At 31.4% G+C, this 25,876-nt stretch overlaps 2 protein-coding genes across 2 annotated transcripts in view; one reads left to right on the top strand and one right to left on the bottom strand.

Moving 5' to 3' along the window:
* LOC143227475 (uncharacterized) overlaps positions 1–8,616 on the top strand; it is a 24,988-nt gene extending 16,372 nt beyond the window's left edge. Inside the window, exons 2-6 of the mRNA XM_076458917.1 lie at positions 3,709–3,810; positions 3,995–4,156; positions 5,603–5,720; positions 6,140–6,572; positions 8,213–8,616. Of these exons, the coding sequence (XP_076315032.1) occupies positions 3,709–3,810; positions 3,995–4,156; positions 5,603–5,720; positions 6,140–6,572; positions 8,213–8,584 (1,187 nt within the window). The 3' untranslated portion in view covers positions 8,585–8,616. The remainder of the gene's footprint in view (positions 1–3,708; positions 3,811–3,994; positions 4,157–5,602; positions 5,721–6,139; positions 6,573–8,212) is intronic.
* Positions 8,617–10,935: 2,319 nt separating this feature from the next.
* Positions 10,936–25,493, bottom strand: LOC143227474 (anoctamin-2-like). Its single transcript, XM_076458916.1, has 6 exons — positions 25,465–25,493; positions 25,129–25,180; positions 23,954–24,132; positions 21,932–22,037; positions 20,908–21,111; positions 10,936–12,244 (listed from the first exon to the last, which is right to left on the bottom strand). Exons 1-6 carry the CDS (start codon positions 25,491–25,493, stop codon positions 12,089–12,091), a joined length of 726 nt encoding a protein of 241 aa, XP_076315031.1. The 3' UTR covers positions 10,936–12,088.
* Positions 25,494–25,876: the final 383 nt, after the last annotated feature.

Raw genomic sequence — 25,876 nt, 5'->3', positions numbered from 1 at the left:
AAAACTGGTGTTTTCTTTAAATTGATCCTCTTATTCTTGTGATTCAGTATTTTCAAATGACTTGCAAATACGTTGTTTTTCACATTCTTTATGAATAGATTTAAATCCAAGTCGTAATAAGTATGTATGTTTAGTTTAAGTGAGTGCAAATTTACAGAGAAAATAGAAACAAAACTCGCAGATTAAAACGTGTAATATAATCTATTGTACCATTTAATCATCATTAAAAACGTTACGATTATAGTCTTATAATCGAACTGATAAGCAACCAGTTTTGGACTGCAAACAGATAAAATTAGTTAACACTTAACTTTAAATAACTATGTTCATGGAGTTATTGTTTTAATGAAATAGTCTTCCGATGGGACAGCGGTAAGTCAATGGATTTACAACGCTAAGATTAGGAGTTCGATTGCCCTCGGTGGACACAGTAAATAGCCCGATGTGGTTTGGCTATAAAAATAACTATGTGTGCTTGATCATTCGAAAAGCTTTTCATTCTCTACAGTTAATTAGAAAGTTAAGTTCTTGCTTTCTTCTCCAAGTTAGCTGTCAAATATATTAGACAAAAGTGAAAGAAGATTACCTCATACTTACAGTTTGTGGTCCCTACATATAGTTGTCAGATTTTCATGTATTACGTGGACTGATATTATTACAGCTATAATAAGTGCATTTCTTTTCAATTTATTCAAACATTTTCAAGGTACCTCTAATTGTAGCTGTAGTAATGTCAGTCCACGTGTAATAAATGAAAATCTGATAACTGTGTAGGGACCACAAACTATGGGTAAGATGTGAGGTAATCTTGCTTTTATTTAATAGATTTGATAGTACCTACTAGAGTAGAAAGCAAGAAGCTTAACGTTTCTATTTGCTATCACATACAGTGCTTGTATTAACTTAGCTAACTCCGATCTACTGTTTTCCACTGTAAAAGCCAACTACTGTTAATTATTCTGAATTTTGTCATTGAAAACTAACATCTCAGCTCTTGTTTTATATATTTTATTTTGTTTTCTCTGATATGTATTGATATATTAGTGATACTTACCAATGATCTGGATACTTTTCTAATCATGGTTTTCAGTTGGTTGAGTCAAATAATTCATATTATTCGTTTGTTCACCTACAAAGTAAATAATTTCTTTATGTAGTTGTCTCTGCTGATCAAACTGTTGTTACTGCACCAGATAGGAATTTTAAAATACTCAAATCTTCGTTAAGTAAACTGTTTTTATCAATTTCGTTCATAAAACGACACGTTATCTTGTATATCATTTAATTGTAATGATAATTGAACTGTCTTATCTTCAAATGATAGTTTTAACAACCTTCGTGTAATTTCCCATTAATACTATCTGCATTACTCTTAGTATTTTCAGAATATTTTGTAAATTATAAAATATTGTAAATTAAAAGTATCATCTTCAAACTATAATACATCGAACAAGATTTATTAAATCTTATTAATACAGATATCAAAGTGTGTTTTTTATATTGGTTTAATGTGTGTTTGCTCTTGTATTACAAGGAATTATTTGGTTTATTGTCTGGTGATGTTGGATTCTCTGTTTAGTATTTAAATGTTACCTGAAGAATATTTATTTGAGTTGCAGTGTTAAATTTAAAACGTGACATTCTATTTTTTTTGTGTTACATGAATGTTGTTTTGAGTTTCGGGCTTGTTTCTCTGACGTAAAATACGTGGAAGTTGCCATAAAGTATTTTATAAATGACATTAGTATTGTATTTGCTTTATTTTTTACAAGAATTTAAGTATTTTGTTTATTGCATTTGGGGTTATTGACTGGGTGAGTATCGTGCTGTTGACTGAGGTTTCTCTATATCACCGTATCTCAAATCTCCTTCCTAATCGCTTTATAACCTAAAAACGTCGAATTATATATGAGTTCTGTGATAAAAAGTTTTAAATTACCCATTGTAGAATGTCTGCAAAATTTATTAGCTTCAAGTGGGTTCCTCAGAAATATAAATGCATGAAATAGATTATGACAACAATGTTAAAACTACTCACAATGAATTATTACATTAGAGATAACATGAAATCAGTTTTCTTAATTTTCATGAGAGGAAGTGTCGATGTTGAAGTGTGGTATGAATAAGTATTGGTAAACATATCGACATATAATTACTATAAATGTTACCATCAATACTACACATTCTAAAGATAAACCTCACGACCCTTTGTTCGTCCATATACTGATCCATCTAATCAGGACTCCAGTAATGGGTGATATTGCCCAACTCAAGGTGCAGATGTTGATATTGACAGCTATAATATACTCTTGGAAGATGCATCACATTCCATTAGTTGATGCTGAAGATGCCCTGAAATAACTTTTCAGGGCAGTGATGAAGACGAACTCGTAATATTATCGGTACTCCTGTAATAAACATACAGTATTAGTCAGAGGCTGCCACTGATGTTCATAGCAATAATACTTTATAGTTTATAGGGATTAGTAAGCCATACCAAAACAGTTTTGAATATGCAACCTGGCATATAATGTGACTTAATCTGATATAAAGTTACGGCAGAACAGAATTTATCAGAACAACTTCATGACATAGCTTAACATTTCGTAAATGGTGTAATGTAACCGAAAATTGGTTGCTTTTGGGAAAGGTATGTAACAGACCTTTTCAATGTAAATTTTTATATGCCCAAATCATGAAAATATATTCAAATGAGAATTTAAAATATTGGAAACAAAGATATTTATTGTACTTAAGAGCATCGAAAAATAATTTTGGTTTGCCAGAACAATTCGGAAAAAGACCTGCAACAAGTCGTACGAACACAAATGTCAGAGATAAAAACCGCTGAAGTGTCCCAGGCGACGGTACGTAAAAAAAATATCCCAGTTTTCTAACCGCTGAGTAATTAGATAGATATGCACACACAGATGTACCAGTCACGTGACTGATGTAGTAATTATAGATTTCTATGTGACCAAAGACAAGATGGATTATGGAAAACCTGTAGAGAGAAGTAATGAGGCTCCAAAGTTGAACTCAACTTGTGAATGTTGAAGCAAAATCTTATGAACTGTAAAGATACAAATCATATCTACGAAGTTTTTAAAGAACGTATTTTGAATAAACAATACTTTAAATTTACAGTGAAAGGTGTTATATCGCAATATTATTTATCTTGATAAATCCACAAAATATTAAGTATTTGCTTTTATTTTAACTTCATATGAAAAATTTTCTCGGAATGCATATCACGCATTTTCTGCATTACACGGATATTATTTGATATTTTGTTGTTTGCAAGACAATCATATACTGATACATTTTACCAACGTAATATTCCCAAAAGAACCTGTATTTTCATACCTGATATTAACATAAACAGTGACAACGGTTTCACGTTTAACTGTGACAAATAAGAATTTTGCAAGGGAAACACCAACGGAAATCTAATGTATCAATAAAAAAAAGATCGTGTGTAATTTTATAAATTTCCAAGTTTGTGTGATTAGTTTCATTAGTTAACTCCATCAGGAAGTACATAAAGAAACAAATGTCTACTGTTAAGAAACTGTTTTGACACGTTTTATTTTTCTCACGAAAAGTAACATTTATGTTGTTATTTTACAGAGTGAGTCATAATTAATATTATAACTAGTGCGTCGTGCTCATTGTGAAAAACCTTAAAATTCCAACGGTGACACAAAGGTGCTTACAAAAATATTAACTCTCTGTTGTTTTCCCCAGTGTATGTTCCAGCCGAGAATCTCAACTGTACTCGAGGATACCAAAGAGATGTTTACAGGTGTTGTAAGTATATATGATACTCAATTACTTTAAACTGTTCACATTAAACACAAATAGATGAAAGACTTTTAAAAATATGGAATTTTGGTTAAACAAATACGTTTTTTGATACTAAAGACGTTGTTAGAACAATAAAAATTAACACTGGGTAAATAAATGTTTAGCTATGTACTTTTAACGCTTTTAGATCCATGTCCTCCTGGTCACTATGACAATGGATTCCAAACTCACTGCCTGCCGTGTCCAGGAGGAACTTACATGACATCATTTGCTGCTGACGCCTGTATACCTTGTCCTGGAGATAAAATTACTGATGAAGAAGGAGCTGATAATAAAGATCTTTGTAGAAGTAATGGAACAAAAGGGTTTTAAAGTTTTCTTTTATTGTTTCCTTAACATTTTAAAGATGTTTATTTTTGTTCAGGCAGATTGTTATAATACGATACTTCTTCATAACTTTCATGGTTTTTAATGCATTAAAAAGCTTTGCTTTTACTGAGAAATCCTGCTACTCGTTTTTAAAGATGGGCTCAAACATTTACGACAAATAGTATTGAATAGCTGTCTTACCTCCAGTGTATCATTTCAAAATTAGGAACGGCTAGCGCTGAAAGCCCTCGTTCAGCTATCCGCGAAATTGAAAAACAAATATAACGGTGTCTCGATAGCACATCTGTGTGCGTCACATTATTACTAAAAAGACCAAAGATATTTAACTAAAACAGTGTATGTCCCAAAACATAATTTAAATCTATGTTTAATATGTTTATTTTGTGTACATAATGTCGTTTTTGTAATAAAAGAAAGTAATTTGTCCAAATACAAAACAAATGTCTTAATATAAGATTATAATAACATTGGATTATCAAAACGTTAGCACCGTCTCGTAAGTTCTGAACAAAACTATTAGAAAGAATTGTTACAAAGTAAGCGAAAAAACTTCATGAGCATTGACGTACGACGTTCAGTGTTTGTGGTCAAAATGGTATCGTTCTTTATCTGGGAAATTTACAGTAAAGACAAATTTGTAAAAATTACAATTGTTAATAGTGTTATAAAAACGCAGAAACTACCATTCAGTGGATACGATTCGATAGCAAAATATAATTGTGTACCATAATAAGTGAAGAAGCTAATTATAAAACTTAATTCAGTAAATGAATAGCGATTAAACAAACTGGCTTTATTAAGTAGTCAATGGAAAGACGGTTTGTTTAATTTGTGTTATATATTCTTACAATTTAAGTGAATCGAAGTTGATTTTACTCACTGTGTTATACTGAGTTGTATAATATGTAAATTATCGTAAAGAAAATGTCGAGATTTTTCTTATATAGTCTGATCACGTGTGTTTGGAATGGAAAGTCAGTAGGTTTCGTGATATATCGTCTCACAATGTAAATATGTTGGAAAACCTAATTGATTTCCCGTTATATAACTATATAGTTGTTGTTATTACACAACTGTACTATTTGTCTACTAGTAAGGAGCTCAAATAATACAACAGGCGTCATTTTTCTTTGCTAATTATCTGTTTAATGTGTAAAGATAAAATGTATATATACAGTTGTCAAATTGTAAAGGTTGTTATCAATGCTTAATATGAAAATATATTATACATGTAAGAAATATCATATTTATTTAATTGAAATTTTTAATATGTTAAATCAAGTTTATATTTGAGCTTAAATACACTTCCCTATTATTATGAAGTTACATTTGAAGTATTCTTTCTGTTTTATGTAATCGATACAATGTGTAAAACTGTTTTAAAAACAACTCTCTCTCTCTTAAGATCCAACTGATATGGTTCTCAAGGTTACTTTCCCCTGGGCGACCAAACCTACAGTTGTAAGGTATCCTTGGTGGATGGAAGAGCTGACACTAATTTCGATTTGTCTTATTGCTCTGTGGTAAGTTACAAGTTATCTTCCAGTTCTTGCTAATTAAAGTATGTGGAACAGGGGTGAGAGAGCATCTGACCTCAATACCCAATTATCTTTTAATTGAATAGTAGGGTTGGATATTTGAAAATGTCAAGTGTTTTCAGTGCCCCTTTGGTAGTTAATTTGTGAAAACACAAATGTGAACCTTGTAAAGCTGAATATGTTTAATTAACCTTACAAATGAGGTCAAAATAACTTTTCAATTGTAGTTAACATTTCTACATGGTGGTTTATCAAGTGTTTTTGTAGATCTGTTTGCTAACGATAAAACCAACAAAAAAGACAACTATTTAGAGTTAATCTTTAATAGTATTGTTTATATAGAAAACTGAAAGAAAAAAATCGCGTTTTTATTTCTCATTTATTTTTTATTTATTATTATTTAGTGTTCTTTGTTGTTTCTGCAATGTGAATGAAAAAGCCCGGGGCAAATGGAAAGCTCTAAAAAACCGCATCCTCGGGTCTTGTGGTGTTTTTGCCTACACGAAGCTAGAAGACCAGGAGCTTGTAACTAAAAAGATCACCCCCAGTGAATTAGACATTTTGGAAGCTGTTTCAATGATCCCTGAGTGTGAGAAGGCCCCAACAAATAAGTTCAATAAAAGAGAAACTAATGTGGTATTAAAGGAAAATCAAACAGAACCAACCATATTGCAGACAATAAATGAAAATCACTCAGTAGAAAAGAAACCAGAAAGAGCAGAAAACGTGAGCAAGCCTGCTTCAAGTCCTGATAAAACTGAATTAAAGACACGCGTTGAGACAATCGTGAATGATGAGAAACCTGAAGAGACATTAAAATCTGATTCACTGACAACGGTTCGTATACGTTTAAAATTCTTTTACTTTATAGTACTCAGTATTATACAGCATAAGTATATAACCATTAATAAATAGGATGCGCTCTTAATATTAAACTTTCACTTCGTACAAGTTAATTTATACCTACATATATATATATATATATTGCAAGAAGCAACTGAAATATAATGGAATTAATAGCACATTATTAATGTTAATGCAAAATTACTGTTATAAAATAATTACAACCATTCTGATACTTAATTTATGTGAATATCTGTATCTGGTTCAAAATTGAATTAATTTCTCATTCATATTACGTTTATGATTTATATTTGGTAGAGTTAAAACATTTCACTTTAATGTAATGTATACTGTGTCAAACTGTGTGATCAATATGATATGCTTGCTTACAATGAGTGTTGTTAAGACATCCACAACTACAGAAAAACATGCGTTCAGAGTCATTTGAATACATGTAATTCTTCTTCCAAAAGAGACCTATACATGTTCGATACTATTGAGGTTTGATAAGTCTGTACCCTAGTTAAACTGGTCAATTACCTCTTCTTCAATATTATTACATGTGGCAAGACAATTATCATCCATTTAGCTAAAGCCAGAACCAAACATTACAATATATGATAATGTAAGAGGTACTTCCATTGCTATTATGACATCTGGAAAACATAAAGGTCTGATTGTCGGTTCATGATTTTTCATTACCACACATACTTCCACTACTGATATTAAAGTGAGTTATTTTGTGTCTTACTATAACTAAAATTTACCTTTCGTTGTTAATATTACCAAACTTTATGAGTTTTAACCGTACATACACTGAAATGACGTTCTGTTGAAGCTGCGAACATCTGATTCTGTTTTTAACAGTTATCACATAATTGCTGCGAATCGTTAGATCACGGTAACTTCTTAAAATGTGGATTTTATTATTCTTAGTTTAGTACCAGTGTATTTGTACCATTTTGTAACAAGTGATTCCACCATATCTTGTTAATAACACCTTGATACATTTTACAACAGTTTGTTTTTTTATCGTCAGCCAAATTTCACTGGTCTGACAGACATTTAGTGAAATATCCAATTGTCTTCTTTTGGACTAAGATTATTGAATATTTTAAAGTACTATAAACTGCGTGATTTACTTCAGTGTTACAACTATGATAAGACAGTTTGAAAACTCTTTCTCTTTATAGTCATTTGTAGTTCAGATTACATAACTTTTCATGTTTAATTTATATAACAATGAAATGAGGAGAACAACTAACATTTATTTATAACAGTAGTTTTATCTTGTTTTAACAAGTTAGTATTTGTGAACTTACAAAACATAAATGTTAAACATTATTTAAAGCTCTTGTTTGCTCTATATTACCTTCCTCACTATTTGGGACAATGCTTGAGATATATTTCGAGTTTCGAGAAAACGTTTATCAGATATCTTAACCCAATTTCATAACATACAATTTTCATATAAACACTTATTTGGTTTTATTCATATTATAGTAAAATGATTGTTACATAAAGAATAAATTATATATTTTTAAAATGTTTATTAACTGATTATTGTTATTAAAACAGTTTTTTTTTTTCCGATTGATGAGTGTTCCCTCACTAATTATGATTTACATCTTCAGGCAGAAACACCAGCTTCGAAAGAAATAAGAGACGTTGATTGGATCCAGAGGGAGGTGTCAAGCAACATCAGGCCTCCCTCAACTAGACTTTTCCATAATGTTGATGAAATTATTACTGTAAGACTTGGCAGTAAGCCAGAATATCATCAGAGAAACGTTTTTATTGTTATTGAAAATAGTGAAAACCGAAACAAATTTGTTATTGGTAGAGCTCCAAAATCAACACCTACGTGTCAATTGAAACGTTGCAAAAGCGAACATAAACTTATTGTACAGAAACCTAAAAAGAATAATCAAATTAAACACGTTGACAGCCCTCACAAGATTGTTTTCACAAGAGATCCGAAACTGGAACCAAAATCCAAAAATTAAATAACCCATGAGTTGCATACAAGCATACCATATTAAAAGAATTACTTTACCTTATCTCATAAGTTACTATTTTTACATTTTACTCACTGATATAAATAATAAATAAAACATACTCATGAAAACAAAAAATATGATATTCGCCTGGGTCTTCTCTTTTTTGCTGTCAACTGTCATGAAACTTAAGCTCACTTTTGATGTACTAAAGGTATTGATACAATCAATAATGCTTTAATGTAATTAAATGATACACCTGGGAACGGAGAATAATAATACACAGAAAACACTGTCCTATAAATGTGATAATTTTCTGGCTTTTTTTAACTATGTGATAATTTCCTTAAAGAAATTAAGCTAAGCTCTCCAATGTAATTAGTAATTTCCATCAGAAGAAATTTGAAACCAAATGATAAAATAGACAAAGCTGCATAAGGAAAACAACAAACCAGATACTTTAGTTTTCTATTGGGTATAAATAATATAGTGTAAAACACTAAAGATAACTATTAGCATTTGTGAAAGATGGAATTGCAGGACGTTGGTCTGATTACCTAGTTAATGGTTTGCAGACGAATAACAAATAGAACTTTATCACTGTGTTAAATTTTGTGTTAATTGAACAAGAAACGTGGAGACGTATAAGAAACAGACACATACAGACATTTATTTATATAGATTCAATGACAGTGAACATTTTAAAATTCAACTAAAGCCCAGTAAAGTATGGCTGAAAACTCAATTGTCGAAAACAATAGGTCGTAATGAAACTCCTTCTTTACAAATATTAGGTAAAATTCAAATTGTGCTTATAATTAAGAATGTCATCTTTATTAATTTCAATGAATATATTGGCAGTTTTGTTCACTTTTATTAATAGCGTTACTATGCAGTTCCTCTGCCTTTACTTTTAACGAAAGTTAAATGTTTATAAAAATTGGATAGCTCACACATCTATCTTGTTTGATATATTAGAATAAATACTGTATTTCTTTTCATGTTAAAAACTGCTGAATTTATAACGACTTATATCCGTACATTAATTTAACTTGAAAACTAAGTCGACCACAGATATAAAACAATAAATGTGTATTCGTAACATTTTTTTTTAAAGATTCGATGGTCTGAAAAGGACCTTTAATTGTAACTCAGTAACTAGGAAAAATCATTATCACCTTGTACAGATCCTCTTGGACCTGTAAAACAGAAAAAGAACATTTTATATTTGAACGATTTTAGGCCCTGTTTATACACCCCCTTTCAGCTTGTAAGTCCCATTTTACTTTTAAAAGATGCTGTCATATAGTAATCATAAGGTGGCGTGTTATACTTACCGTCAAAATCATGGACCGCTTAGTGATAAATTTCATAGCTTCCTTTATTAGTGTCAAAATCTAATGTTTGTAAAATATCTGTAACATCCCTAAACTGAAGAACATACAAATCATTTGGTTCTATGAACGTAAATTTTACAGCCGTCATTTTTCCACACCAATGATTCTCTGATAATCATTGTTTTTATTGGTTTTTCAAGATTTTGAAATAATATCTGTATTGATAAAACCTGAGATGGTATAGTTTGACTTTTATCTATAATTTATACCTCTTATATCAGCCCACCGATTTGAAAAATGCATAGGGTGACACGAAACAGTTTTTTCAGGAAGATGTAGATAACACACTATCTATCCTCTGGTGTCACTTCATAGAACTTACATTCACTATCAAATTCTTCTTCTTCATCTGAATTCGGTCCATGTTTTGGACCAGAGAGAGACAGATTTAGTGAAGACCTCTTCCTCCTTCTCTGGAACTGTTATTTTATCTGCACTGCTTCTAAATCTTGAGTAATTAATTAGCATTGTTACTTTTTTTGTTGTATTACTTACAGTATATTAAATTTCGTCTATTGTCTGCAGTTTTAATTAACATAACATTTTCATGGAGTAATATTAATTCATATGGTTTTATAGCTTCTCTTTTTTATGATCTATTTTTTCATACAACACTTTTAAAATAGAGCTACGTTTGTATCTATGACTCTTTTAGCCTAGCACTGTACTGAATTTTAAGTTTTGTATTTGTGACGTTCAGAGTGGAAAGGTACTTAGGGCTAAGTTCATCATGTATTATGTAACTCTTTAGTTTGCTTACCAGTTCATTTGTATTGATATGTTTTTATAATATTGAAGCAAGTTATCCAGGGGTCTGTTTAATAGAATTGGCATGTTTCAATAGTTGTGAAGAAATATTTAGTTTGTTGATCGTGGAACTGCAAATGCTTTTGTTAAAATACAATGCTGTAGTTGCTGTAGTTTGTTGTGTGTGTTTTTGACATATTTATCCACGTTATACAAACATATTCTTCGGCTGGTTTTATGTATGTTCTGTTAAGCTTTAATATGTTTCCTATTGAAACTTCTTGTTTGATCATTCAAATTCCTAATGTAACTCGCTATTTTCCAAATTCTGGTTTTTCTGCAATTAATGTGTGGTATCTAGTTTAATTTTGAGTCAAAGTAATCCCTAAGAATTTTGCTGATATTGTTACCTGTAAGAGTCATGTCTAGATGTAACTGTAATATTAATTTGGTTTCCTTTCTTACAATTTTGTAAATAATATGGCTTGTATTTTGTACGTATTTATTGTAATTCTCCACTTCTGCAGTGAAAATTCTAGATTGTTTAGTAATGGTGGTTTGTTGTTGTTATTGGTTTGTCGGCACTCTTCCAGCTTTCAAAATCACCTGTCAACTGTGAGAGAAAAGTGTAGTTTGGGTCTTTGAGAGGCTTTTTGCTGACACGCCCCTATCAAAACGCTCCTAGTAATACAACTCCTACTAATATCGTATCTTTGTTAACCTGAAGATAACCAAAGAATGTCGAAATGTTGTTTTCTGCTTTATTAGTAAAGTGTTAATACCACACCAGCTGTCCTGAGACACGTTTTTTACTTCAAGTGGGTTTCTCGTCATCACGAATTAAACCTTCTGATACTGCCTTCTGGTAACAGTTTATGAAACAATGACTCACATGACCTGCTAGACTCCCTGATGTATAAGTTTCGACAAGTTAATGACTTAAGTGGTTAGAGAAAAGTTTTTTTACTTCATTACGTAATAAACAAGGATATGTTTGACTTGATATGAACGTCAGGCAGATTGGTATTAAGGATAAAAAGAAAAGATACTTTATAAGCGCAAAACACTATTACACAGAATTTCATATCAGTCAATGTTTACAAATACATATATTTGAACATTTTCTAAAGTTTGACACAGGAAGTTTATATCTACTTTTCAACTTTCAAAATTATAGACAGTAAATGTAAAACTAAATTTCAAGATTAACAAATCTGTAGCAGACAAAGGCAGAAATAAATTGATTTTTTAATACATAATTAAACCGAACGTGACATAATTTTAACAGGTAATACAAAAAGCAACTAAAGATATAATATGTAAATGAAGTTCAGAACTGGGATTATTTTGATGAAATTAGAATATAATATTAATTAAACTTTAACCTTTGAGATGACCTCATGAGTGTTGCTGGAGTTGTTTGTTGATTTGTAGTTAAACACAAAGCTACGAAGTGGGATATCACCGCTGTGTCCATCAACCTCACATTAAGTGTCCGAAAACATGCTGCTGAGTTACTAGGTGGCTAATTGAAGAAACAATGAAAGGAAATCAAGAAGAAATAAAATAAAAATAGTAGAACGAGGCAGAAAATTAAAATATTATAGAAAAAAGTAAAATAGAAATAGTAAATTATATTAATGAGCAAGAAAAGTCAAATATCGGGAAGAAAAGTGTTTCAAAATTAACAGGTTTAATACTAATATTGTGTTACAAGTGTAACTGTAATCATTTTTTGACAGCTTTTGGAAGTCGAACACGACATAAAATATGTCGGTATGTATGGACATATTTTGGGGTTTGATTCAGCTACAACAGTTATACTGAAACCATATCTTACAGTTACAAAGCCACAGTAGTGCTATAACAACAGAACTTTAAAACATTAATTCTAGCAATAAAAATCTGAGGAACGCATATATCTAGTTGTAAAATAAGATGAATACTTTAAAAGACGCGTTCAGAAATGGTTCCAGTATTTAATTCCATCTTGATATGTATTGATTTATTCATTCAACTTTCAGGCCGGCATGGCCAAGTGTGTTAAGACGAATAGTGGTATTGACCATCATATTATAACACCCCCACGGCTGAAAGAGCGAGTTGTTAGATGTGACTGAGATTCGAACCCGCGACCCTCAGCTCACGAGTCGAGTGCCTTAACTACCTGGCTGTCATTTGGAGGAAGGAAAACAAAAACATTCAGAGAAGTGTGTGGATGATAAAAAGGTTATCGTGATTCATTGACAACACGTAGGTAAATAGGGAGAAAAGAATCAGCTTATGCTACCCGAGAGAACAGATGAGGGACACAACTGGCAGAACAGGCGATATAAAGGGGTTAGCAGTTATAACGTTTTTGCCTTGCATATATACTAGGTGTAAAAATAGAGGCAGAGAAAAGCTTAGCATAGGAAATGAGTGTAGAAGCAGTTACAATGGTAGATGTATAACAAATAAAATTGATGACTTCAGGAAAGTGCATGGTTGGAATAGAGAAATTTGATACGAGACAACTGAAAAATGGTTTTCATGACACAAAATCTTTGAAATATAGGGTTACAGGCTATTTAATCGGAATAGAGTACAAAAGAGGGGGAGGGGTGGCATTATATGTAATATCTGATTTAGATCCTGTAGAGATTGAGGATATCAAAGACAATACCAAGGAGATTGAATAAATCAGGATTTTTATAAATCATTATAAAGCGAAAAAAACTTAGCGAGAATCTGTTATAGACCATTAAATGATACTTGAGAAATTAGTGAGAAACTTTCATTGAAATTAAGATTTCAACTGCGAACTCTACAACATGGTTTTGTTAAAATATACATATTTATATATAAATATATTAAATATTCGGAAATTCTCTTGAAAATAAGTAGCTAATTAAATATTGATATGTATCAAATTTATGATATTTGCTAACAAGATTGATAAAACATTTTTCTGTCCCAACACCAATATATTTTGTTTGTTTATTTGTTTTGAATTAAGCCCAAAGCTACACAATGAACTATCTGTGCTCTGCTAACTAGAGGTATCAAAACCCGGTTTTTAGCGTTGTAATTCCGCAGACATACCGCTGAGCCACTGGAGAGCGTAATTATAAGAATTGTGATACTTTTATATAATTTGTTTCCTCACGTAAAGTGTTAACCATCTTTGATCTGTAACTACAGGAAAGGCAGTTATTTAACAGTACTCACCGCCAACTCTTTAGCTACTCTAATCGAATAGAAATATTTGGTAACTTTTATAACGCATACAGGGCACGTTTTTGTGATAAATGAGAGCTAACATAAAAGAATGTGGTTTGTGTAATCAGTTCGATGTTTCACAAACATCAATGAAAGCAGGTCAGGTGGACCCGCAAGAACAAAGATTAGGAAATTATTACACGGATTTCGTCATATAAATTAATTAGAAGTGTGCAGTTTGTAGTAGTGATGTATATTAGATAATGTACATTTCCTATCCCTCCGGGACCTGGCATGGCCTAGCGCGTTAACACGTGCGATTCGTAATCTGAGGGTCGCGGGTTTGCGCCGAGTCGCGCCAAAACACGCTCGCCCTCCCAGCCGTGGGGGCGTTATAATGTGACGGTCAATCCCACTATTCGTTGGTAAAGAGTAGCCCAAGAGTTGGCGGTGGGTGGTGATGACTAGCTGCCTTCCCTCTAGTCTTACACTGCTAAATTAGGGACGGCTAGCACAGATAGTCCTCGTACAGTTTATCTCGAAATTCAAGACAAACCAAACCAATAGTTCTAAATTGGGGATGATGGCAGAAAGCATTTGTACCTTTGTTAAAATATATATTCCCTAATGCATTGTTACGCGAAAATTCTGAAATGGGTGAACAATGTTAATGAAAGTAAGTAAATAAAAATAGTAAATTATGTATTCTATCTTATTAATGTTAAGAATAAATAACAAATCTCTTCAGCTGTATAAGAATCTATATAAATTCGCTGGATCTAAAATTAACTTTCCCTCTTAAACCTCTTTCTTACTGTATCTTGCAGTTGTTAGCTCCACTGAAAAGTATTGCTATTTTACAAACACTTATTCACTTGATGTGAGTTCTCCTTTAGGGCTCTACGGCTAGTGAGTACATAATATAAATATAGAAATTCTAATTTATAATTTTCGTCTAATTGAAGTGGATTTTATGGAATTATACGATTAATCGCTGTAAAGTGGGCTGTAGTTATCTTTCGGGATGGGAGAGAGCGTCGTTGGTCGTTTCGTCACATATAAAATTGTAGACTGACAATTTATGATCCGAACATTAGCATGGATTAAGGCGTGCGATTCGTAATCTGAGGGACGCGGGCTGGTATCCCCGTCGCGCCAAACATGCTCGCCCCTTTTAGCCGTGGGGGCGTTATAATGTGACGGTCAATCCCACTATTCATTGATAAAAGAATAGCCCAAGAGTTGGCGATGAGTGATGATAACTAGCTGTCTTCCCTCTGGTCTTACACTGCTAAATTAGGGACGGCTAGCGCAGATATCCCTCGAAAAGCTTTACGCGAAATTCAAAACAAACATCCAAATATTATTGTTTCAGTCTGTTGGTAATACATAATTACATTAATTTGAAAGGTTAATTGCTAAACAGAAATGGTCTGGGGGCGAATTTTCTAATTTGAAATTTAGAAGAAAAAAAATCACTGGTTATTTCCTAATGTTGAAACATGGCGATTGTTGGAGCATTAATATTAGCTCTTCTTTTCTTGAATGACGAAATAATATATTTCTGAGACGTTTTTAGGTTTTATTGTGTAACTTCTAGTTCACGATTTAGTTTTCACATATTTTATTCTTCGCACGCAGTTTTCTGTAATTTAATGTATTCACAGTTGCTACGGAATTTTTGCTCAATTTCAGAATGTGCAAGTTTTTTTCATGATTAACTGGAGTGTCACTACATTAGTTAACTGGACTACTTTCTATCTATGGCATTTTGGTAAGGTAACTGTTATTTGTTTTAATAAACAAAAAATAACAAAGCTGCTGACAATTTGACAACTGGGAGGTTAGACATCATCACAGTATAGCAGAATCATCAAAAATTGTTTGTTCTCAAAGATGGTAAAAGAAATCTCACTCATGAAAGGGAATATTGAACTTACGGTAATGAACTCTCTTGGATACCGATTTTGCAATGTAAAACGGTGTTCTGTACATCGCTGGAGGCGGTTCGACGAGAAGAAATAAAACACTTCTTTTAAATGCGCCTCCGGTGGGTCAGCGGCATGTCTGCAGACTTACAACGCTAAAACCGGGTTTCGATACCCGTGGTGGGCAGAGCACAGATATCCTATTGTGTAGCTTTGTGCTTATTACAAAACAAAATCTTTTAAATGCGACTGATATTGAGGAAAGTGGTAGATGCTCTTCGAGCGATAGAAAACCTTGAGTGTTCTAGAATATTGTCAAATTCAAGATGTACCAAACTGTCTGTTCAAAATAACTAAAAGACACCTAATGTCCAGTATATGACAATAGAATCTAAAGAAAATATACTTTGCTGTAGCTTGGTGCTGATTTTTGTGATACAAAGCGCGATATGATGACGTTCAAAGGGTATCAAGGAGAAGAGCAACTCCTGGTGAAGGGTGGGGCAGGTGAAAGCTGTCTCTCAAGTGGTTTGATGACTTTTTTTTGTCACTGTTTTACACGTACTGGACGTGGTAAACATGAATCCAGAACAAGTTGAATTTTTCTACGTGGTATTCTTGAAATTATTACACTTCTTTCACGGACGTGATCCTCTCAATGTATGAAGAACTCTGGGTTTCAGGATATTTTTCAACATTCGTCAGCGATTAAAAAATGTGTAGCGGTTTCCTCAGTGTTCTTCACTCGTGTGAATAAATCGAAATTATTTACTAAAATTATTTGAAATAAGAGTCGGATTTAAAAGTAATACAAAATCTTAACACTCCGTTATACAAAACGTCAAACTGACATAATATCTCGCGCCCGAGTCGCGCCAAACATGCTCGCCCTCCCAGCCGTGGGGGCGTTATAATGTTACGGTCAATCCCACTTTTCGTTGGTGAAAAAGTAGCCCAAGAGTTGGCGGTGGGTGGTGATGACTAGCTGCCTTCCCTCTAGTCTTACACTGCTAAATTAGGGACGGCTAGCACAGATAGCCCTCGAGTAGCTTTGTGCGAAATTCCAAAAACAAACAAACAAACAGACATAATATCACGTAATGTTTCACCAAGTTAACTTATAAAGATGTTGTGACAATAATTTTACTCAGCGTATCCGATAATAAGGAATTCTTTTAAAAAACAACCCTTATGTTGCACAAATTATTTGTAATTATGCCAAACAAAATCAAATTATATAAAGATTAATAATATTTCATAAATAGTGAGAAATAAGAAACAAGATATTTATTAATAACAAAATATTTAATTTCTCGCAGAACTTACTCGCTTCGCTTCTTCTTTGTGGGTATTTGGGTATGTTTAATTTTTAAATACCCAGGACGGTCAGGTGCACAGGACCTCTTCCTCCATTCCTAGTTTTCATGTCGGCTACTTGTAGGAATTTGTTGTTGTTGTAGATTTTGGGCCAGAGTATTCCACAATACTCCAACCTTTTTCAGGGCAATGTCCATGTCTTGTGTTGCCCTTTTTTCTTCCTTTATCCACTTTTTTTACTTCTATTCCATTTTTATTTATATTTCTACTCGTTTTTTTCACATATATATATATATATATATTCCCTTTTTTCATATATATTTAAAGGAAAAATTAAAATAATAAAGAAAAAGAAGAAAGGAAAGAAGAGAAAAAAATAAATAAAAAGCATAAAAAATAAAACTAGTTTTAAGCGTCTAGTGTATGGAAGCCAGCTTGTTTATATTTCTTAAATATATATTTATAGGAGAGAGGTACTTAGGACTATGTTCATCATGTACGTAGTATCTGTCGAGATCACACATTAAAACATTTTTATGCCAATTTTTATTAAAATAGTTTAGTGCATGATGCAAGAGTCTTTCACATATTGGCTCAACGTTTGCATACTTGTGCATGAAGTACTTGTGCGTGGTACTTTATAGGCTGAACTTGAGATTGAATTTTGTATTTTTTGTACTTTCTGTAATTGTTTTTGTTATGATTATCCAGGCAGGAGATGTGTATTCTATTATAGGTCTAATGTATGTTTTGTAAATGTTTATTATATTATCAGGTAATGTACCTTGATTTTTACCTGAAAGACTTCCATAATTTGCTCTTTTCCAGATTCTGATCAGGATATTGTTTGTGTGCTGTATCCACGTTAATTTGGTATCATAAGTTAATCCTAAAATTTAGCAGAAGTAGCAGTCTAAGTGATCCATTCATGTATAACTTTGGTGGATCTTTTAATTCTTTTTTTCAGTTTATTTAATCTGCTGAATAATATTACTTGGGTTGTTGGAATATTTATTTTTATTCCATATGTGTGGCAGAATTATTCAAAATTATTCAGGACTGGTTGGAGGTTTGTTGCTGCTATTGAAGAAGTGGGGGCACTTTTCCATACCGCTACACATCGTCAGCAAATTGTGATGCAAAACATAAATTTAGGTCCGATAGAGGCATATTATTCACATACATGATAAATAATATAGGGCTAACTACCTTTCCCTGTGGGACTTCTGCCTCAAATGAAAACGGCCGTGAATGGGGCCCACCCGCTAATTTTACACAAACTTCCATGTAAAGTAGATAGCCAGCGAATAATTAATTCCCTAGGGTAAATCCATTTTCGTTAGCTGCTGGCGTAATCCGTTATGCCAGACCGTGTCAAATGCTTTCTCAATGTCAAGAAAGCAAGCTACAGTACATTCGTTTTTGTTAAAACTGTCTGTAATTGGTTCTGTTAATCTGATCAGGTGGTCTGTAGTTTGTCTTATTTTCTAAATCCGTTTTGAATTTCGGGTAATTTTGAACTTACTTCTAAGTAGATAGATAGTCAGTTACTAATTATTCTTTCTAAAATTTTGCCGATGCAACTGGTTAGGATAATTGGGCGGTAATTATTTGGTTTCTTTGCTTCTTTCTGGAACATTAATATTACTGCTTCCTTCCAAGAAACAGAGATATATCCGGCTAATAATGATAAATTGAATAAGGCTGTTAGGTGTTCATATAATTTCTGAGTACCATGTTTTAGAACAGCTTGTATACCATCTTCTCCAGGAGATTTGTTTTTTGTGTCTTTGATAGCTGTTAGTATTTCCGTTACTGTTATATCTTTTATTAAACTAGCTCGATAAACCAGAAGGTTTGCTTTTGAATTTCGCGCAAAGCTACACGAGGACTATCTGCACTAGCCATCCCTATTTCAGCAGTGTAAGACAAGAGAGAAGACAGCTAGTCATCACCATCCACCATAAAATGTTGGGCTACTCTTTTACCAACGAATAATGGGTTTAATCGTAACTTTATAACGTCCCTACGGCTGAAAGGGCGAGCATGTTTGGTGTGATAGGGATTCGAACCGGCGACCTTCAGATTGCAAGTCGATCACCTGAACCTCCTGGCCATACCAGAGGGAGGGTGACTTAACAACGTCACTCACCCTCAACTCTGGAAATATTCTTTTATCAACATTGACTGAATATAAACTAAGATTTAACATGAGTCTATGATGACAATCCAATAAGTAAGGTTTATATATATATGTGTGATGTCGGTGTGCAATAGTTTTCGAGATGTGTTATTTGTGCCAGTGTACATGAAGTTGAGCCTGAAATTAAATGTAGCCTGTAACGACAGTTTTCATTTGATAAAGAAATGAATTAATTTGATATTGTTCCATTGCTGGGACATAGTTTGGACATTTAAAGAAACATAACAGATGAAATACTTCTGAAGATTAAAACATGAATTTAAAAAAAGGCAAAAGTCTTTAATAATAATATATTCAGAATTTTCATTTTATCTTTGTTACACGAACTGGGAACTTCTTATTCAAACTAAAAAAAATATGTTTAAATGCGAGATGTTAGTTAGTAATTTTTGTAAATGAAATATGTGAAACAAACCTACGACACTTATAAGTTCTGCTCTAGAACATGTTACATCAGGTAATAATACTAAATACTTTAGTAAATAAGGTTTAATTTCATTTATTACAAATGAAAAAATACTTCATAATTATGCACACATCAACAACTATTTCTTCAGAAATGCTCATAAATTTTAAACAATAAAATATATACAGAAGTAAAAGTTGTAATAATTAAAATAACTGGTTTAAAATTCACATAAAGAAATATTTTGTAACAGTTACAACTGGCATCATAAAAATGTTTTAATTTTACATGACAAGAGACAATGTGTGTAAACATCTATATAATCTAAAAATTACTGATGATTGAAATAACCACGAAATTTTTCACATGAAATGTATGTTTAAAGAAACACTTATGTCAAAAATGCTTTTAAAAAAAATCAGCCCATCTTAAAGAAGTAACAAAACTAAAGATCCATTACTTTAAAAAATGAGTTTTGTACTTTATAATTTTCATTCACCCTCATGAGTGATTCAAATTATTATTAAAGGATGTAAACAAGTACATAATTTAACACAAATCTGTTCAAAAACTGAAGTTGTATCCAATACATCTAGATAAATTTTCGATATTTTTTAATAATGCACACATTTATAATAGTAAGTACCAATTCATAAACTGAAGTTTTCACTAAGTTCAAATAATTTTCCTTTGAGTAAATATTAATGTTTGGAGTTAATCAAATAACTTTAGTTTCTCTTCATTACAATTATATAAAGAAATTTAATCTGTTGATAATCTGACAGAATACTTAAAAAAACAACTGATAACCAACGTATGCTGAACACTGATAAAAACAACAACACACACACACACACACACACACACACACACAAAACCAGCATATTCACAAACTTACCACTGGTATACTTGTATCTTCCTACCTGGCTATTTTATTTTTTAGAATGACCCACCAACCTTATTGCCTTACTGAAGTTTAGAATCTTGTTTTACCAAGTTTTGATCAGTTGAAGAACCTGCTAACATGCAGTATGCACACTTACACAAGCCATAACCTCTAACTATACTCTCTTACTTATTCACACACAAATAAAATATATACTAAGTAACAAACAGAATATTCACAAACTTACCTTTGGTCTACTTACTTGTATCTTCCAACCTGGCTCCTTTTTTTTTTTTGTTTCATTCAAAGCAAGATACTTTGCTTTTCTTAGTTCATGTTCAATAATCATATCATTGATGACATGATTTTCATGCCTGATCTGAAGATTCACAGACTTTGGAATGTCAGGGATCAACCAACAAATCAAAGATGAGATGATAAATACAAAACACTAAAAAAAAGTAAAAACATGATAAGTTTCACTGGAGCAATTTTTAAAACATAATCCTTTTACATAACATTGTTTAACCAATACAGATTATAAAACTTTATGAACAATGATTAAATCATGAATTTTTCTTAAATTACTAATGAGCATGTACAGTCATTCAGAACAGTATCAGTGCTACACAATTAGAAAAACATTACACTGGATGAACAGAAGCCACAAAAAAATCTAACACTTTTAGAATTGGGTAATAAAAGGATAGTTTTATAACAAAATGATTAATCCATCCATTTTGTGAAGGATAACTTAGTAAATGTTACTGAAGCTTTTAAAAACATTCTAGGATTGTCCTGGCTGAAGTAAAATGTATTACCTATTATAGCCTATTTATGTTGCTTCATTAAAAACAACTGTACATCGTTATAATGTTTATATATTTTCAGTTGCAGTAAATGTTAAAAAGTTTCCAACTCCCTTCAAGTTAATTTAATACAGCATTTCTCAACTGGTCCTGTGGGTTTATGTACATCAAAACATGTGCTTAGCTTCCTCAAAAAATTTAAATTACAAATAAAGGTGATTTAGTAAAAGCTATTCACACTTTATATCTGTTTTGAAAACTTTGGTTAAATAAAAGTCTCAGGTTTGTTCTACAATTAGCATTTAAAATATTCCATATTTTGAAGAAAGAAAGTTGTATTTTATGTCCTAAAGTGAAAGATACTGTAAATTGATTTATTTTAATATAAACTAAAAATGAACTGTAAATGTAATTAAGTTTGATTAAAAATAAGATCTATAATTTGAAAAAATTGTTTCCAACCGTAAAATTAAAAACGAACATCAAGCAAGTTGTAGCAAACTGCCAATATATTGACTTATATTCATATTTGTTGTTTGCTGTTGGAGGCTCTCTATGGTCTTGGTACCTGAATGAAGAAATCATGAAATAAAATGACCTTAAAATAGAAGCCAGCACTTTAAACAATTTATTTTATAGAGGATGTTTTGCATTTTATAAATTTTCAACTTTACCTTAAAACTGTTTTCTGTACTCAGTCAAGTTTTTTGAAATAAAGTTAACTTTCTAACTTAAACAACTAAGTACATTTTGTGCTCTTATATGAACAGCAATATGCAAGTTTGCAATATCTAATTGTTAGAAATTAATTCTACAGTTTTCTTCAAAAAAGTTTCTTTGAAATCCTATTGAGTGAGGAGATTTTGCTGGAATTTTGTGAATCTGATGTCTGGAAAATTTTAATAGATTTGTACCAGCAGAAAAGTAATTTCATCATCCAAGTGTTTTGTCTTCAAGTTCTATTTGTGTTTTATTTGAACAATTTTTGTGTATCAATCCTGAAATACAGTCATTAAAAGAGTTAGTGTAGTTGTTTCAAATGTTGCTGAAGATGAAGTCAGTAAAGTTCTCTCTCTTGAAGATGTATAACTTTTTACTGCACACAAAACAGAATCTAGAAACAAACCTTCCATCTTCCTTGGATAAAAATATGTTAAAGTTTTGTACAAATGTTACTTCTTTCAGAATAAAAAATAAAACTGATGGTGAATGTTATGAAATCTCTTGTGATTATTTTTAATGTTTATAAAGGATAATAAAATTTCTGTTTAGTACTATGAATAATTATGTTACATTAAAAATATTGCATGATGCACTTGAATAAAATTGTAAAACAACTGGTATTTCTAACTAACCCACAATTAGGTTTATAAAAAAAAACAAAACAAATCATTACTTTAAAGTATAAACCCATCAGGCAAGCTTCATGAAGTATTGGCTTTGACTGCGAAACAAAAGAAACTTGCCTGATTTATGGATAGAATACACTCTTTTTATTAGTTATATAAATACAACCAATTGTCCAACAGCAATATAAATGAGAATTACACAAATTTCTTGAAAAACAGAAGATAATACAAGGATTTGTCATTTGGGTTGAAATTTTATATTCTGAGTTGTTAGTATCTGCTATATGTACGTTTCTAATTGGTTGAACAATCTGAAACCCTCACAAGAGAGAGAAAAAAAAATTTGTAAATGAAAAGTCAGAGCATCACCAGATTGTGTAGAAGTATATTCATTTTTTTACTTAAGAATTAAATCTTATGTAATACTAATATTTAAGTCATAAAGTATCTTTTTACCAAGTTTAATAATATGTATTATTTTAAGTAGTTTAATTAACCCTTTATTGTCTCCACCCATATATCTACACATGCTAGATATCACCTACAGCATTATATTTGCACATGCCAAACATCATTTCAATCCATATGTCTATGCATACGAGACATAACCTTCATCGAAATATCTACGCATACCAGATATCTTTTCCAATATGTCTGATCATGCTAGACATCATTTCCACCCATACATTTAACATGATAGACATCATCTGTACCCATCTATCTATGCATGCTAGGCATCATTTCCACCAACTTATACATGCCAAATGTACCATGTTGCATTCAACTGCCTTGAATCTGGTTCATTGTGGTAAAAATGTTGTTGCAATGATGGAAAATACTTTCATGGATGATAACTTTGAAACTAACTCAATAAAATGTTTGTACCTTGCACAATTTGATATCCCATGTCAATAGGGTTAAAGTTTGAATCTACGTAAAATGGTAGTAACTTGTGCACTTTCATGTCCGATGTCAGTAGGGTTAAAGTTTGAATCTACGTAAAACGGTTGTAACTTGTTCACTTTGATGTCTCACGTCAGTAGGGTTAAAGAGACACCACACTGGTTCTTAATCACACATACATTGTTTTCTATGCTCTGCTAATTTGAAACAATAAAACAAAATTAACACTTACTTGCAGTATTCCACACTGGTGTCAGGTTCAGAAAGAATATTCAAATCACCAGGAAAGTCACTGATGTTGAAATCTGACAGAGTAAAGTTCAGAAATCCATTCAGTGACCCATCTGGTGAAATGAAAACTTTATAAAATGTCTCCTCTATAAAACTTGATGTAAAGGCAATAATTAGTGCCTGAAAAGTAAGAAAATAGAATTAACAGTTCAGAAAATAACACACTTTCTTTCACCTTAAATAATATACTGTAATATTATTTAGTTTGATTGTGTAAGAGCAAACATTATTAAGTTTCACACCATTAAGTATATTGGACAATGTAGAAAAAAATATTCACATATGTAAACGTCATAGTACACAGTTAACTGGGTTTGACATTGTGGATTATAATAAAATTCACTGTGTTAAATGTCTATTGCATCACTAACCATGCTTGATAGAACAGAAAATAATAGCATTTTCATCTTAAATTTCTTATGACATTGTTACTTTTTTATATTAAATGAACATCAATTTACTATATAGAATTATTATACCATATAATTCCAAAATAAAGTAATAATATGGTGACACTGTACTTCAAGTGATCAGAAAGGTAAAAAAACAATTTATTGTTTCTATTGACATAATATGTAATACATTATAAACTCCTGTCTCTTCATAATAGTAACAATTAAGTTTTTATATCACATCAAAATTGTGATAGATCAACACCATGACAATTCTTCAATGCACAAAATTTGGTCTTTAATTAATAACAACCAATGGTCAGTAGGTGTAAACTTGTTAACTGACTCACAAAAAGAAATCACATCAATGTATTTTATAAACCCACTAAAGGTGCTTTAGAAAATCACTGCAGAAAGAAAAAAGTACACAGAAATTCTAAAGAGATCATATTAAGTTACAGTTTTGGAACTGACCTATACTTATAACATTAATTACATTAATTTAATAGTCACCTTAAACATCAAACGTTTCTCAAAATAATTTTATAATTTAGATAAAATTTGAAAGGAAATGCAAAGAGTTTATTTCACTTATAAAGATTCCAATATCATTCATGTGTATGAAGTTTTCCTTTATCACTGTAATCAATGTATGTGGTATTACTAACAGTTAGTGTTAAGAACAAGTACAAACATTGCTCAGTACATAATTCTATGTACTTACATTTGTGATGACAGAAATCTTTCCAACAGAATTAAGAATTCTGTACCATATTCTATCAAAATAGAATCAACCTATTAAAATAACTGGAATATATTTCAATAACTTTACTGTCTAATCTTTTTATTATTTTTTGCTTACAAAACAATTCTCTTTCATTAACATTACATTCATGTATAGAATGGATTATATATATCTCAGCTAAGTTATGAATTAAAACTTATCACTAAAGACTAATCAGGGTTATTAATTAACTCTAATAATTCTTCTCTGTATATTTAGTGTAAAAAAATCAAGGTTTGAAATAAAACAAACTTCAAAGTATGAATATTACATTACTTCACTATCTGGGTAACTAGAAATGTCATAATGAAAATACCTAAAGGCTAAAATCCAAATATTTTACAACTGATTGGTTCACACATGACTGTCAAATGATTGTTATTATTTACTAATATCAGGCCTCACTCAGTTAATGGAAGAGTGTTTGTATGTACAAAGAAGTTGGGTATCACAACATTATTGTCTACATTTTAAGAGCTTCAGACTGTGATTTCTCTGTTTTAACAGATTTACCATATCACATTTGTTTTAGTACCCTCGCTTGTTTCAATATAGTTTTCCTTTTTTGCATGTGATGTATATTGTTGGCTATGTATTGCAATAAGTCCCATCTGTTCTTGAAATTTGCAGAAGAATCTCAAGAGTAAGATTTAATATTTATTTATTTTATGAAAACACTAAAATCTTC

This window comes from Tachypleus tridentatus, chromosome 9 (assembly GCF_004210375.1).
Source record: "Tachypleus tridentatus isolate NWPU-2018 chromosome 9, ASM421037v1, whole genome shotgun sequence".
In the NCBI taxonomy this organism is placed as follows: Eukaryota; Metazoa; Arthropoda; class Merostomata; order Xiphosura; family Limulidae; genus Tachypleus; species Tachypleus tridentatus.
This window is presented reverse-complemented; position numbering and strand designations above follow the sequence as displayed.